At 38.2% G+C, this 17,128-nt stretch overlaps 1 protein-coding gene across 2 annotated transcripts in view; it reads right to left on the bottom strand.

Annotated features, from left to right (window-relative positions):
- Nucleotides 1-16,855, bottom strand: part of SNAP25 (synaptosome associated protein 25) — a 30,074-nt gene extending 13,219 nt beyond the window's left edge. Inside the window, exons 1-4 of one of the 2 annotated variants that reach the window (XM_047851163.1) lie at nucleotides 16,784-16,855; nucleotides 14,857-14,898; nucleotides 7,769-7,817; nucleotides 917-1,034 (exon numbers count right to left, since the gene is read on the bottom strand). In XM_047851163.1, the coding sequence (XP_047707119.1) occupies nucleotides 917-1,034; nucleotides 7,769-7,817; nucleotides 14,857-14,898; nucleotides 16,784-16,855 (281 nt within the window). Of the gene's footprint in view, nucleotides 1-628; nucleotides 747-916; nucleotides 1,035-7,768; nucleotides 7,818-14,856; nucleotides 14,899-16,783 lie in introns of both variants that reach the window. The other variant, XM_047851162.1, reaches the window with a different exon arrangement.
- Nucleotides 16,856-17,128: the final 273 nt, after the last annotated feature.

Below are 17,128 nucleotides of genomic sequence, written 5' to 3'. Positions count from 1 at the left end.
GTAGATCTTCCAAGAGGAAGAATTTCGGAGGGATGGGTCCAATTTGAGTAAAGCTTGAGCACTTCTTGCTGAAGGGCTCATGGCCTCTGCAGTGGGTGCAGCTATGGCATCTATAGTCTAATCGCTGGACAGATTTGGTAACTGGTAGGGGAATCTCTTTCATACTCTCTATCTTACGGATGCTTGCTTAGGCCAAATTACTGGCCTCTTTTTCTTCCAAAAAATCAAACCATGACATATGTGTTTCTCGACTTCCAAACTCACCCCCCAGTCTTTTCTAACTCTGCAATTTTGGCTTTTGGGGTTGGGGGAAAAGAAAATTCCCTGGGCGCCTCTTTCTTGAGGCTGGTCTCTGGCTCAAGGTACACTTTCTGGAAAATGTTGAAACGTTCGTCAATAAAAGTTGCTGACAGTGAAGCTTTCACTGTAGTATGCCTGATTTTTAATGCATTAACAGTAACTCCTACTAATATCATCTATGCTATGAGATGAATACATTGGAGACGGTATTGATCTGTTCTGCATGCCACATGCTCATCCTGCCTCTGTGCTTGGCAGGAATGAGCTTGTCAAGGCTTGGAGATGGGCCTTGGGAAACCAAAGCTTCAGGCAGGCAGGCAGCACCTACTTGTTACAGGGACACACACAAAGCCCGCAGAATTTTCCTAGGTCCGTCAAATTCTTTTCTGCTTCTTTCATGTCCTTATTGATTTGGTCCATCCCTTCCTCAATGCGTTCCAGTTGTTCTGATTAAACACAAGTATTTTATCCCCACAGAATGAAGCAGATGGAAAAGGACAAAGAAAAAAAAGACAAAACTTCAGACATTCACTTTGACATTAAAAAAGAAAAAAATAAAAAGAAAGAAAGAAAGAAAACTGGACGCCACAGATTAGAGCTGGTACCCAGTACCTACTTGTTACAAGGACATATGAAAAGGCCACAGCATTTCCCTAAATCTTTTAAATTTTTCTCGGCCTCCTTCATGTCTTGGTTGATATGGTTCATGCCTTCTTCGACACGATCGAGTTGTTCTGGTTAGGACAAAGGGATGACAGTGTGGAATGAATTTTTTGGGGGTTTCCAACAGAACATGAGAAATGACTATGTGGAACGGAATTTGAAAGAGAAAGATATTACAATGCATGGTCCAAGAGGATGCATTGCTGTAGACTGGTGCTGCTGCCCTACACAGGCATAGGTGGAAGGAAACGAACAGAAATGATGCTCAAAATAGTTGTAATTCAGACACGATGGGATGGGGTAGGTAGGCCTGTTTGATTCTGAGTGTCCAGGAAAACAGCACAGCATATTCACTTACTCAGACACCAGTGAAACCCGAGAGAAAGAAAAACAGGGTGTTAGCTTATGTTTTAGGCATTCAGATTTCATGCCACTAGAGAAGGTATCTGCTTCAATTTTAACTATCTCTATCTTTTGGCTTTAAGCATCCTCGATCAGGTACAGGTAGAAAACAGAATCAATCTTCTTTGGGGAAAATAATTACAGCGATAATTAGCAATGGGTATTGGATCTTTTTTCCCCTAGTATTGGCTGTCTAGCCAAAGGTAGGCCATGGGCAGTTTTGGGTTTTGAATACTTAATCCATAGACACTGTTAAAAAAAAAAAGTCAACATCAACAGAGTAATATGCCAAGTACCAGAACATTTAAATTCCTCTCTCATCCTGACTTACTTGCTATGCAAATTCTGGAAGGCATTTCACTTGATTTCCCAGTCTCTACAATGGGGGGCATGTTAGATCCCAAACCCAGGCAGACAGCAGGGAAAACAAATGCTTGGGGCTCTGGAGGAGGGGTGGCAGGCTGGAACATAGAGTCATCACTCCCAGCAAAGCCGACCCAAGTGTATCTGAGACATAGATCAATAGCCATAAAACTGGCTTGTGCTTCTGGGTTGCCAAGGTTACATTCACTAATCTGATTAATTTTTCAACAGTTGTCACCAAATTGAGTAAATTACATGTTCAGTAAAGGGGTTTTTAAAACAGCTTTTAAGACTGTTAAAGGGAAGGAACAATGCAATGCCTATCTAGTTACAAAACCTAATTACACTTCCATCCCTCTTTTCATCTACATTTCCATGTACACATGCTTCTGGGAATAAAGGCTTGATTAGAATAAAACTGATAAATACATTTCCAGTCTAAGGGAATAAATAATCATTTAAAAACAATTTCACATTAAATTGTAGAGTGAAGATTATCATTCCAAAAAATGAAGATTAAGTTCCTTGGTGACCCAAACTGGGGAAACTGTCCATTTGGAAATCAAGAGCCCATTGTGTTCTCTCTTGTGGGACAAAGGATAGAATCTAGCTTATTTGGAATCTGCTACCTGTGCTATGCACCTCAAATGATGGATGAAGGCAAAATTTAGGTGTTTCTCCAGCGTTGGATAGCTGGAAGAAATAACAGTGTTGTGCTGGTGAACTTTTGCTGAGTATGTATAGGTATAGTAATGTCTTTAAGAAAATCTTTAAAAAGACTTTAAAAAAAATTGATGACAACTCTTGACATCCTAGAAGATTCTGTACCTTTCTAAAGACTTTATTCTAGTTCCCGTTAAAGAATGTAATAAACTAGTCTGCAGATTAAAAAAAAAATAATAACTACTGAATGAGGGGATTGAGAGGGAGAGGCACAGCTCAACATTGTCAAAAGAAGAACCATGTTAAGTACAGACAGAAATCCCAATGGAATAATTGATAATAGCTTTCTGGAGTGCTGGGTTAGGATGGGATTGAAAAACATCTGGACTCAGAGGGAAAGCAAGCTGCATTCCACTAATACCAGCTGAAATACACGCAGATTATGGCATGGACATACATATTCCGGCATTTGTCCTTCCCAAGGAGTTTCTCCTGAGTTAATATTTTGGCTAAAAATACAACATTTCAGGAGCCCCACCCACCATAGCCCCAGGGATTAGGCAGTAATAAAAATAAAAGGCAATAAAATAAAAATGTGAATTGGTCCACAAGTGTTGTATTTCTGAACCAGGAATTCAAAATAAAATATAAAAACAAACAGGCTGGTCCCAATCGGTATTCCTAAAAGCTGGGTTCTATCATGGGTTGCCAGATTGTTAGGCAAAGGTCATAGCGAAGAGAGGGATGCCAAAACTCTTACGGAAAAGTTGATTCAGAAAACTATGTTATAGCTACCAATATTGGTTGAATTGATCATTTTACCGAATTGAGTCAAACCTTTAATTAAAAACATGTGGAACCATTTTGTCATAGGTATTCTAACTTTTCATTTTTAGAGTGTACTGTTATGTTTGTGGATGTTTGGCATATTGGGACTTCATACAATTTCAATGGATTTCTGTGAGGAATCTCTCAGCAAATCCTTGAAAGTAATCAATATCCTCATTCCATTCCAGGGTGGACAGTAGCATCCAACTGACTGATGCAATGTACTGTCCATTGTTGATTGTTCCTTACCTCCCTAAGCTTGCTTTTTGGTTGTTTTCTGTCTCTTCCTGGAGACTAGGAAGATAGTAACATTTTGGGTTAGGAGAAGTATTCCAGTAGATGGTGCTATATGTTGGGGCAAGAGATAGTACTTTCTTTCGCCATGTTTGGATGACTGGTTACTTGTGATAGATCCACCAATGGCAGGATGCTCAGGGATCTAAGTTTAGAGACCTTTCCTACTAATCTTATTTAAGTAAGGCAACATAAGGCCCTTAGAAGCCTCGACCTGGTTTAAAAACACAGAGTAGAAGAATAGCAAGATGTCAATGCTATTGACCCAGTGTGCAAGCCTTCCTGAGTATATTCAGTTACCAGATGCTGCCTACATGATTTTCATTTTCCTTAGCATTGATGAACATATGGAAATTCATTAAATAAGTTTAAATAGTCACGTGTGGCTAGTGGCTACCATAGTGCAGCTTTAGTCATTCATAACAGATATTGGTGTGTAGACTTTAGCAAGAGGAATGTTTTCTCAAATGCTACTTTGTACCTCCATGAACCTTTTAAGAAAGTCGGCAGTCACTCTGGGAGAGGACTTACTTTGCTTTTACTCTGCCAGGCAAAGGTCAAAGATTTCCCTGTTTAGTTTGAAATTGATCCCATGGGATTGTCTCAAGAGCGGAGTCTTCAGCATTGAAACAAACACATAACCCAGCAAAGGCCAACAAAAGGAATAAGAGATAAGGAGGTGAAAGGTTAAATTAGCCCACATTAGTGATGAGGTTGGTTTCATGGGGATTTCACTTGGAGACAAGTTTTCTAGAGAAATAAAAGTCCCAGGAATCAGTGCATTTCCAGGGCCATCTGTCATGCTCAGTGCTCCTTGGTGTCTCCTGATACCTGGGTATAAAACAAGAATCCCATAAAGAATTGCTGAGTGCAAGCCTTTGGCTGGACAACCTGGAATGGTTCTTTAGAAGGATGTCTGTTTCTTGAAACTCCTGTGCAGCTGCAGGGTAGAAGCAATCAACATTTTTGGTGTTGAGGCATAGACAAAATTAGTAGAGCATAACTGGAGAGACATTTTAAAGCAGTTACTGATCTAAACAATTAAACACAGCATACACAGAATTAAAATGCATTTACCATGGCAGTGAAGATAGTTGTGAAGATATGTTCATCTGTCATTTTAAAAGGTCCTAATCACCTTATAGTATAAATGGAACGTGTGTACCACTAAAGACCAGGCAGAAGCCACTTGCTTTTGGAGGTTTTACAGTTGCATGTTTTTTTTTTTCTCAGTACCAATGTAATTACCATGCATCTGGTAAAACCGAAAGTATTCTAGAAAATATGTTTAACCAAAGAATTCAGCATTTACTGTGATGTGGCCACAAATGAAATGTTTGAGCTGAGAACATTAACTATCTTGGGGGGAAATCTGTTATTCTGCTTTCTTTCTCAGAGAATAATATATAGATGCTCCTGGGAATCATTTATGCTTATGAATCATATATTTTTGTGTGGAGATTTTGGCAAATTTTATTTCTAGATTTTCTTCATCAAAGTGCAATGAAATCTGCAACTCAAGTAAGCATGTTATTCACTTTCTCTCTTTTTAAATTTATTTAATTTTTTAATGTTAAGTAGGCTCTATGCCTAATGTGGGTCTTGAACTCACAACCCCGAGATCAAGAGTCTCACGCTCTACCTACTAAGCCATCCAGGCGCCCCACTTTCTCTTGATTCCACATTTGTATGTATTATTTTCCAAGTCTTCATGTCAATGCATTACAATATTGGGGGGAAAAAAGCATCATCTTGAGCCTTTCTGAAAGCTTCCTTCCAATTATCATGCTCCCTTTTTTACTCCCTTCACATACAAATTACTAACAAAAACAGTTAATAAGATGGAACTCCTAATTATTTGGGTATATATGTATCAATTTAGCTCTGGAAATGAGGTACTGCTCTTCTACATGGGCACCTGCTGTTTAATTTTTTTTTTAAATGATTTGCTATGTCCTGAGTTTCAAAATCTGGCACATTGTTACACAGACCAAGCCAGCAAGTCTCACAATTATAACAACTTCATTTGGGGAGTTCTGAAGATTGCCACAGCTACTGTAATTCCTTCAAAAGACAACTACTTCACTAGACTCCCTTACTTACATACACCTTTTGATAATTCGTATTTCAAAAATTGCAGGGAAGTGTTGGGCTTGATGTTAAATTGCTTTTAAAAGCTTTTTCTTTTGTTTTTTTTTTAAATTGGTTGGTATCTATTTATTGACAAAGTTCAATACAAATACATAATATAGAAACAAAAGCCTTTATATGACAGTCATGAAGATGTGCCCCTCAGAACTCTCTTCAAGAGGGAATTTGTAGTTAGTTCACATCTCTAGCTGATGCACCTATGGGATCCGCCAAAGCAATTGCATGGAGACCATGCTTCAAGCATCACTGGGACGCTTCTAGCCTAGAGCTGAGCACAATGGAATCACTAAAGATGAGGTATTCCTGCCCATCACGGGGCTATCATTAGGTTATCTTAGCTACTGGGCTCCCCGTCAGCTTGGCTGACACTTTCTCAGAGCAGTATTGCAGTCTGAGACTCTTCCTTCCCAAACCTCCTCCCCTCCATTCCTCTTACAAGTGTCAGACCTGTGTCAATCTGACTGGCTGTCCCTGTCTACTCCTGCTCCTCATCTCTTGACTCATCACAGGTGTCCATAATAGATCTCAAACACTTCTGATTCTTAGCATTTGCTTCCCAGAGGATCCCAAATGATACCTTCCACTAGTTCCTCCATGTCCCAGCCCTAACTCTTCAGAAGTTGGTAAAGATTTATCTCATTTAGTGTAATGATTGCAGAATATTTCTTTATGGCCAGAACATAATTTGGTTGCTCTCCCCACTGATAGACATTTAGGCCGTTTCCAGTTTTACACTATTATAGGTTAGGCATGTATATTTCTCTTCTTATAGCTGTCAGTGTATATCTACAGCATATAATTCTAGAAGTAGAATTTTTTGGTCAAAGATGTGTGCACTTCATAATTTAAAGGATCATGACATTACTCTTCAAAAATTTTTATCAGTTTACAGTGCCTATCTGTACATTGAGAATCTCTGTGTTATCAAAACACTCACAGCATTGGTTATTATCAATTTTAAAAATTTGTATCAGTCTGTTCTAAAGAGTGGCATCTCATTATTGTTGTTGGTTCAGGCATGGCTTCATACGTCTATTTACAAATTGACTATTTATATCTTAAATCCATTTTGCTTGTAGGTTTTGCCCTTTTCTTTGATGATATGCAGGTCTGTCTGTATTTTACGGAAATGCCTTAAGTCTGCTATCTGCTATCTGTATGGCTGTATGAACCTCTTTTGAGGTTCATTTATTTCAGAAGTTGGCTTGTGGTGTCCCATGTCGTGAATACATTTTACGTTTTTATCTTTGACATTAAAAAAATTTTTCTCATGATTCCTAAGAATTTTCTAATGTTTTCAAAAATATAAATAACAAGAAAAAAGTTCTCAAAAATTTGTTTGTTATGATAAGAATTCAGAATAGAATCAGGTAACTAACTTGTGACTAGCATTAAATAAAAATTGCCATATGACTAGATGTATTGAGAAAAAAAAATATTACCCTTCTAGCTTCCACTTTAGAGTACAGAGATGATTTTCCTTGATACTCTGATTTTCATTGCTTCTAGCACTTCCATAATAATTTAAAAAACAATTTAAATATTTTAAGTGGTTCAATTTCCCATTTTCCAATAATCTCCTTCAGCTTCTATCCTGTTAAAGACAGCTTCTAATTATTTAAGGAATCCTCATGATGACGTGGAAATCAAAACTGCCAGACACTGAATTAGGATGGTCAGAAGAAATGGACAATGTGATATATTATTCTCTCATTCTATCTAGAGATTATTACAAGAAACTAAATTTATGGGGAAAACTGGGGATAAGGGGGAATCAGAGAATTCTCAAACTGTCCAAAATACTACCATTAAAAGAAAATACAAACACATGAGTTTTGCCTTCAAAATTCTGTTATTCCAACATATATAACAGGGAGAGTAGTAACATTCAATCAGTCATGAAGGCCTCAATACTCCCATACATTTACCAGTGTTTTCAACAAAGAAAGGGGGAAAAGCAAGACGATGAAAACTCTAGAACCCTCATATTCCTACATGTGTGTAACACGTGTCAAAAGGACCACCTGTGTATGCAAAAATAATTTTTTGAAAATGCACTTTATTCAGATGAGGAATTGTTCTTACTGAAGAAATCTCAACTTACCTCCTTGTTCATCCAACATAACCAAAGTCCTGATACCAGCATCTTTACTCTACATTCCAACAATGGTAGCAAAGTTGAAAAGCAGTTAGAGAGAGAAAAGAGAAACAGAAATCAGTAAGGGGACAATTAGCCCAAGAAATGGAAAATGAAGAAGGACCAAAGGAAAGAGAGGGAGGAAATAGGGCAAGAGTATTAAGGGCTGGGGAGGGATCAGAGGAAGGGGTCACCTATGGACTTGCTCTCTCAGTGATTCTTAGGATAGAAGAGGGGATGTAGCTCAGTCTCCATGGAGGTAGGGCTGGGGATGGGGCTTGGCATGGAACTGGAATACACAACTTAGTATTATACTGTGAAATACTTGGAAAACAAAAATGCCTTATAGTTTCTATAACACCATCCACGGAAAGCAAATCTTCCAAAATCTAGACTAAATCTTCTCTGGCATGATACATCAGGAAGTTTCCCTCAAGTGAATAGGGAAGGGATGACCAAGTGGAAAGTAAGAAACTTTGGGGCAAAATTTTTAGGTTGATCAAAAGAGATCATTGCTTCACAAAGGTTGAGAAATACGGGCCCAAACAGAACTCACTCTCCCATTTTCTCTCTACAGGGGAAAGTTCTGTGAGATTTAGAAAATGGATGGATGTATGAGAAATAAGGGCTCTTTATTCTGAAATCTAAAATTCTGCACAGTAAGAGAATGAGAAAATAATTCAGCCACAAGCTTTACTGCAGTTATTTTGTGCAGAAGTCTGTAAAAGGCACCCCTCACTTCACTCCTTATGATCTAAACAAATTGAATACCTGAACCATTTGGGGGATGGGAGTAGGAGTTGGTGGGTAGGGAAAAGGAACACAGATATTTGCATGGCCCAACCTTAAAAACCATCATTCCTGGGAATTCAAACTAGTTAAGGAAAGACCTTTGTTTCATAGGGTGATTGTTAATAAGTATAAAGTGGCATTGCTAATAGTTGGGATTAATTGGTTTTTTGAGGAATGCTCATGGTGGCCCCTAGAATAAGCTCAAAAGTAAGACATCTCTCATGGCCCCATTTATTTTCCAGGGATTCATTTTAAACCAATAACTAAGAAAGAAAGACAAGTTAGTGGAGGTCAATAGAGGTAGTTTATTTACTAATTTATTATTTTTATTATTATTATTTTTTAATAGTATTTTAACAGCTCAGTTCCAATAGGACTTCTAAAAAATAGAACACTGAAAATGTTTTTTTGTGAATTTTATAAACTCACCATTTCAGAGAATGTGTAGATAACTCTCCTAGACAGGAAAAGCCAAGTTACTCTTGAACATGTTTTGATAGGCTTTAGTTGTGAGGTTAGGGTGTAGTCTGTAGAGCTTAGGATGACTTCAGGAGTCCTCAACAGCACAGATTCTGGAGCCAGACTCTGCCCTGAGATCCTGGTGATTTCATTTCCTAGCTGTGGGACCTTGGGTACATGTCTTAATTACTCTGTGCCTCATTTTCTTCATTTGTAATATAGTAATAATAGTTAATACCTCATTGAGTTGTCATGGGAATTAAGTGAAATAGTACATCCCACATGCTAGACTGGTGATTGGCCTACAGTTAGCATGACAAAAGTGTATATAAAATAAATACCCTCAGCAAATGCGTCTATAAAAGGATATCTAGGCAAATGAAAAATATCATCATTACCAACTACCATCAGAAGCTTCCCGACCACTACCTCCCAAACCTTCAAGTGCATATGTATCCCCTGCATAGGAAACAGCTTGTTTAAATGTAGATCCTTAGGGTGCCTGGGTGGCTCAGTCGGTTAAGCATCCAACTTCCGCTCAGGTCATGATCTTGCGTTCGTGAGTTCAAGCCCTGTGTCGGGCTCTGTGCTGACAGCTCAGAGCCTGGAGCCTGCTTCAGATTCTGTGTCTCCTCCTCTCTCTGCCCCTCCCATGCTCATGCTCTGTCTCTCAATAATAAATAAATGTTAAGAAAATTTTTTTTAATGTAGATCCTTATTCAGTGGGACTGGGATAGAGCCTGAGAGTTTGCATTCTGAATGAGCTCTACCATCTAATGATAATGCTGGTGCCCAGACACACGCTGAACAGCAAGATTCCAGACCCCAAAACACGTTTGTCTACACTAGCTGGTACTTTAACAATTTCTGTGCCCTTTTTCCTGCAAATTTTAGCCTTTGCTTAAGAGAAGAAATTGTAAAAAGCAGATGGCCTTATTCAAGCATATGGATGTGACAAGGTAAGTACTGGTGAGGACAGAATCACCTCAGAGAGCATTTTCTCTTTATAGGACACAACTCAAGGCCATGCATGAAATCCCTGTTCCATTCTACTGGGGACACAGGATGAGAAGCAGCTAGTGACTTCAGTTTGGACAGTCCAGGTCTCATCTGTTCACACTCTCTGTTGTACTTTTTATGGAAGCCTGCAAGTATAACTTCACATTTGTTCAATTTGCTGCTAAATGTTTCAGTGCTGGAATGATTCACAGAACTAATATGAAGGAGCAAGAGCTTGCTCCCATTTGGGTAAATAGAAGCTGCGGGTACCTAATCAGGGAGTCAGGAACACTGGGCTGCGCTCTTAGTTCAATCAGCAACTAGTCATGAGATTGTGGAAGAGTCACTTGATTTTTAGCATGTTTCCCCATGTTTAAGATAAGGGTAAAGATGCCAAAGAAGACTGGGTGGTTACTGGGTTGGTGTTCATTCACTCATTTGTTTATTCATTTGTTCATTCATTCATTCATTCATTCATTCACTGATTATTTATTGAGCCTCCACTCTGTTCCAGGCACTAAGGTAAGGGCCAAGCGTATGGCTTCTCAACTGCTTCACAGAGTTAGACACAGTTTGGTTAGGTGGACAGAGTTGGGATCTGGGAGTCGATAATTTCAAATGTTAGACTTATCTTTGTAGTTCTATTCTAAGAGTCACTTGTTCTGTGTCTCAGCTTCCCTAGGTGTCAGACAGGGAAAGAAACAGCTCCCTTACTGCCCAGAGTACTTATAAAGATTAAAATGAGCTCAGAAAGTAAAGGCTTCTAAAAGTTCACTCTATGGGAGGCTGTATTTACAAAAAGCAATTAAGATAAAGGATTTAATTTGTATAGAATCTCAATCAGTTTAGAATGGGCTGCTGTGTTTGTTTTTTCAGATCCTTTTGCTTTTTGCAGACTTCTCAAAGGAAAAAGTAAATATGGTAGGGTTTGCTGGTGGAAAGGGAGTGCTGTGTGTAAGAATTCACAGTCTGGGATCTGGGATTCACTAGACCTGGGTTTTAATTTCATGTGTACCATTTGTAGCTGGGTATCTCAAGCAAGTTACTTAACCACTGTGTACTTCAATTTCCTCCTTGGTAAGATGGAGATCAGAATAGTAGTAAAAGGTGGCTACCTACAAGGGTTAAGTTAGATTATATATGTTTGATGATGATGGCTCTAGGTATAGTACCCTACACATAGTAGGTTCTCAATAAATTTTAGAACTTACATTTGACTCCACTGTATTCCTGACAGTTTTTATCAAAATAACTGGATTATTCTTTGGGGATACTAGAAATGCAAGGGAGAAGGGCAGGGATGGGGATAATATTTCAGGAAAGGCAGAATATTACTTTTCTCTTATTCTTAAGGAGTATTGTGTTTTAATAGCTAGGAAAGAGAGAAGATGGTTCCATTTTTGTCTTAGCTCTATTCTTGGTTTCTGTTTGAGAGTGCTGGGAAAATTGTCTACCTAAAAACCAGGGAGTTGAAGATGTCAGGAATTTTTTTTCTTTCTTTTTCTTTCTCTATTTTTATTTTCCCTTTCTCACAGATGAACTAAGACCATGTTTCTAGAACATTTTAAAGTCTTTCTTTTCTCATTCTGAGATGCTTTCCCCAAAGCCCAACATATCTGAACTAAAACCAGGACTGTCTAGGCACTATCTTAACTGCTAGAATTCCAAAAGACCCCATATCTACCTATAGGAAAACAACTGCCCTGCCTCAATTTTCCAGTTTTAGTAGAAAGTCTGGCATAACAAAGATATAGCTTTAGAATGCTTATTCCCTTCTCATTACCAGAGTGTCTTGAAAGATAAATTGGGATGAAAAGAAAAGATGCTTAAAACATCCATGCAAAAAACACCACACAGAGCCTCAGTAACTATCACTCCAGGAAAGCTCTGTGTGGTGCCTCTGAATTGGCCTGCCCTAAAGCAGTGGGGCTTTCCTGGGGCTAGTTTTCATAGCTCAAGGCATTCATGTGTAGATTTCATTTCCAGCATTTATTGTCAGCAGAGTTAGCCTTTTCGCCCAGAACCAAATACTGTAGAGACATTCATGACTTTATTACCAGAATTAATTGTTCCCTCTTATGTGCTCCAAAGGCAGGTAAGGCCTTGAATTTGGAGAGTTATTTTCATACCTGGTTTCCTGCATGATACAAATTTATATCTTCCCTCAGACCTCCAAAGTTAGGAATTCCATACATGTTTGTTGAAGAACAGCCATCAGAAGAGCCAGTTTGCAACTCTAGGCTGGGAACCAAGTGTTATATGATTTCCAATCTTTTTACCTGTATATGGTATCTAGCTTTTCTGAACTTTCCCAATTGACTTATGTGTAACTTTACACTATCCTTGAAATGCCAATAATGGCTTCTATTAAAAAGTAAGATTCTACACCTGCCACTCTGTTACACCCTCAAGTCTATGAGGGATGGCACAAAGTCATATACTGAACTGAAAGTGGGGTTGTCTGCCTTAGGGAGACTTTACAAATTTAGTGACCTTTCCTGTCTTTGAGACTAAATTTCAATAAGAATTCAGCTCAATTCAAATTACATAGCACTGATGCACTTTGGGATCATGGGGAAGATCCTGGTATTTCAGTGCTCGTATTTGCCAAATGATTTCTGCCCTTGATGAATATTTAATGCTGATTCTCTTTAAAGAAAATTTCTTTTTTGATTGAAAAGCAGACTATCATCTGAATAGCCACTGCCCTAGACATAAGGGGTGTTTGACCATCAATATAAAATAACCCAGGAGGAAGTAAGAGCAATCAGTCTACTCTAATAATGCCTTGCTCGTAATTTCCCAAGGATAGAAAGTCTAATAGCCTCCTCTCATTTATAGAGGTGGGACTAGCTTCTGTCTGTTTCACCCCTGGTGCTATAAGATGCAACTTCATGCTTGATCAAGAAATACCTTAAGAGAAACAAAAATGTATGATTTAAGTATCCTACTTTAATCCGTAGAGCTTTTGAGACTCTCCCTCTGTTAGAATAAATGAGAGCAGACACTTCTTTCTCAAGACTGACTGACACTACTTGCAAGTTAAGAAGAGGCAAAAAAATATTGGTTGGCCCAAAGACTCCAATGGGTGAGGGGCCAGTTCAAAGTGATGCATTTTAATGCATTTGCTCCACCATTTTCCCACATTCTAAGCAGTGTTTCAACTTGCATACGTGGGCAAATTGGTAACAGTTCTGGTACTTTACAAATTTACTTGACACATGCATACACGTAAACAAAAATGAAAAACGAGCCTGGAGGCTATGGTTGAAGGTCATAAAGACATAGAACATAATAATGTCAGCTGACATGTGGGTTCGCTTCATTTCAACATGAGAACTCACATGGGAATGTCACAAAAATGTGATTCATTTCTTCTCATGATGGGTTGAGGGACAATAAGCTAACTCTAGAAAGCCTCACCAGCACTCTTAGATTTAGAATATCTGCCTCCTTCTTGGTCCTCAAGTATTTCTGCATGAGTTGTGTTCCCAGGGTAGAGCAAAGACAATATTTCTCTTCCTTTAGAGATGGAAAGCTGCTTCATGTGATGCCGAGGGATCCTTTGTTGGCCTGCCTTCCTATAGGGGCCAATTTATGCTACATTACAGGCTCAAATTCTCATTTCTCATGATAACCGATTTCATTACGTGTACCTCTCACCCTTTCCTCAGTGTCCTGGGGCGCCCACGGCACTACCTTCTCCCCACTCCTCCTGTGGCAATTCACATGTAGCCAGTATTTCATTTCTGGGTAAGAAGCTGAAAGTGCAGAAATAAGGGAAGACATTGGCTTCTGTAGTGTGAGAGGCAGCTGAACTTCCTTTTAGCCTTATAAAATTGATCTTTCTTTCCTTTCATGTCATTGCATAAGCAATTTACAGTAGCATGAGGCAAATAGGCTCATTTAATCATTCTCCTTGAGAACACTGAAGATCTCGAAAAATGATAACCACACATGAATTGATAAGGAGTTTCAAAGCATAGCTAAAACAGCATTTCACTAAATAAAAACTATTAGGCTTGTTTTATTCAGTTCAGATAAATATAGCCCATCCCATTCTTTTTCCACTTCATCTCTCCCAATAGACAAGTTCAATTAATCCATTTATTCTTCCTGGTTGACTGCTGCTCTACCAAATTGGAAAGAGCAAGGTTTATTGTAAGTGCCCTTTTGATTCCATTATTGCTATCTGTCCTATTTTACCCATTTAAAAATAGTTTGGGATTCATTAACCATGCCTCGCAAATGGATGTTTAATCCAGAGTCAGGAACATAAAAGAGCTTCTATATGTGCGTTGTGGACTTGAAATTCCTTTTATCAAAAAATTTTCCTATTATTTCATGAATTTCAGTGCCTGACTCTCAATATTACAATTTCTGAAAATGTTGTATCTATTGGGATATATATTTTTAAAAGTCATATATATATGTGGTTAAGTCAAAACAGAATGTCAAGATGAGATGTGACCTAGAGGCATCAAAGTCATTACAAGGGAAGTTTTTATGTAGATAATTCCTTATATTTGCTTAAAGTGATTCAATCTTATATGAAGATTTCTTGGGAGCATTTACTTGGAAATACCATCCATCTCTACTTCCCAGACTATAAAGGTAGCCAGGGCTGGGAGGAAGAGGGGATAGTTTAATGGCTGCCTGACATCTCCCTCATTAACGTGGCTTCCTGGTAGACTTCATTAGCTCTGGAATCAATGGGATCATGGCCTAGGAAAAGGCAGTAGGGTCTAGGAAAAGAATATGCCAGCAAAAGGAATTCATTATCTTGAAATTCGGCCACTCCTTACCTCTTCAACCAGTTGCAGCATACGACGGGTGCTTTCCAGTGACTGAGATTTAAAAAAAAATGCATAAATATTATCAGTGCAGTATCCAGAGGTCTTGGAAAACCAGAACTATTCTCTTTACTTGAGAAACACAAAGGGTTACTATCACATATTCTTTTAAGTTTATAACTGAAACACATTTTCAATCTCTTTCCTATCAGTCTTTCTACATAATAAGATTCCCTAAAGCAATTACATTAAAGCTGATCTTCTAAAATCAAAACCATATGAAGCTGATCTTGATATCAAAGACAAAGTAATCTGGAAAAGATAATTTTGCATGTGCAGGATGCATGAAAAATTATCTCAAATACTCAGACGACTAATTTGGCCTCCCTGGACCAGGAATATTGAATTTTAAACACAAACATAATTTTTCATGAATTGAGATGAATCTAACATCAAGTTTCTCATAAAGCTCCTAGAAACACAATTGGAAGTTCTTATCAATACAAATTAAGCTGTCGCCTTAGGGTGAAAAAAAATCAAGCATGTTTGAAATAACTAGCCTATAGGAGACAGCTATAATAATTATCTTCATCCTTAGATAAGACAAAGTGAGACGGAAAATCTGAAGTCAGCACTGGTCCCTCGGGCACAGCGTTGTCGCTTTTGTCTCAGTTCTTTTGAAACTAACAACTAGACTCCAGCAACCAGGGTGATTTCTCAAGGCTTTGCTTTTAAGTGACAAACTTATTTTGGACAAGATTCTGCAGAAATGTGAAGAATGTTAACTTTCCTGGAAGAGCTGTCAGGAGGCTGCTTTTTGAAATAAATAGCTGTAAGCTGTGGTATGCTAGTAAATGCTAAACAAACAGCTCTCTGGAAAACATATATGAATATGTATATATGTATTTAAATTTACTATTTTTCTGATATAAGGGATGGAAAGCATTAAGTTTACAAATAATTCCATATAGCCAATTGATTCTCCCAGAAAGTTTCTGTTAAGGTTTGCAGAACTCTTGTGTCCAATGCTAAGCGTGCAAAGAACAAGTGTAGTTCTAACAGGAATGTGGTTGATATTTTCATTTACATTAATGAATAAAAGGAATGTGAAACAATGAGGACATGTTGGAACTTCACTAGTTTGTCAATGATGCAGGTGACTACTGACGAGAACAACAATTTTTGAATACTGGAAGATTTCCTCCATTTTTTTGTGTTAATTGAAGAATAATGGCTAGAGACAGGCAGACTTTTAAGGTTACTAATATATTTTCTCTACTTTCATAAGTCTAGACAAACAATAAAACAGTAAGTCAGCCCTGACTTGTAGTGCCTGCAGATTCCTGGGATATAAATACTCTTAATCTGTCTGATTTTTAACTATATCATGGGTCACTGAAGGTGAACTTGGGAAGATGTACAGTAACGTACCATTACATGGTATTCCTACACTATAGATACAACACTAGTCAAGAACTTTGAAATCATAGATAGAAGTAAAATACAGTAAAATAATTAGGATGTGATGAGTTTTGAGTATTTATTAATTTTGGTTTTAATATAATCTATTTAATTGTCAGTTTATATAATTCAATTTTAGTACCAGTTTGCAAAATTCTGGAAAATGTAATAATCACCTCTCAGAATTAGGCCAGGTCTAGCACACTGTAGGCTATAAGATATCCGAAGACATTGCTTTTTTTAGAAGATCTTGACTTCTCTAGATTTCTAGAAATTGGGAGTTTAGGGTAAGTCATTACTTGTACATAGGTTTATCAAACCATTCCTGTCTGCAGAGGTATCAGGTATATTGAATATCAAAGTCATACCCCACTGTTTTTTAAATTGAAATGTTGGAAGACCTTTTCCACCTGAACCTGAATAAGTCAAACTACTCAGTTCCCCACCTTTTGTTCCTTTCCTGTGTCCCATCCCTCACCTCATCAGCCAGCTGGTCAGCCCTTCGCTGCATCTCCTCCAGTTCATTGCGCATGTCTGCGTCTTCAGCCATGGTAGTGGTGGTGGGGGGAGGTGGCTGGGTGCTTGGGCTGGGGGGTCAGTGATGGGTTTGGACACAAAACCTGAAAGAAACAGATTTGAACATGTTAGGGTTTATATGAGCGCATGTAGTATGTGCAAATAGGAGAAGATCTCAATAGCCCACACTCTTTCTCCATAACTGAGTCATCTTCTGAAAGGTGGAAGCCATACTCAGACCAGGATCAACAGAATTTTGCTGTTTCTCCAAAGGGTGCATTATGAATGTATACTTGCCAACTTTACA

This window comes from Prionailurus viverrinus, chromosome A3 (assembly GCF_022837055.1).
Source record: "Prionailurus viverrinus isolate Anna chromosome A3, UM_Priviv_1.0, whole genome shotgun sequence".
NCBI lineage: Eukaryota > Metazoa > Chordata > Mammalia > Carnivora > Felidae > Prionailurus > Prionailurus viverrinus.
The sequence above is the reverse complement of the archived record's forward strand: the minus strand, read 5'-3'. Positions and strand labels throughout refer to the sequence as shown.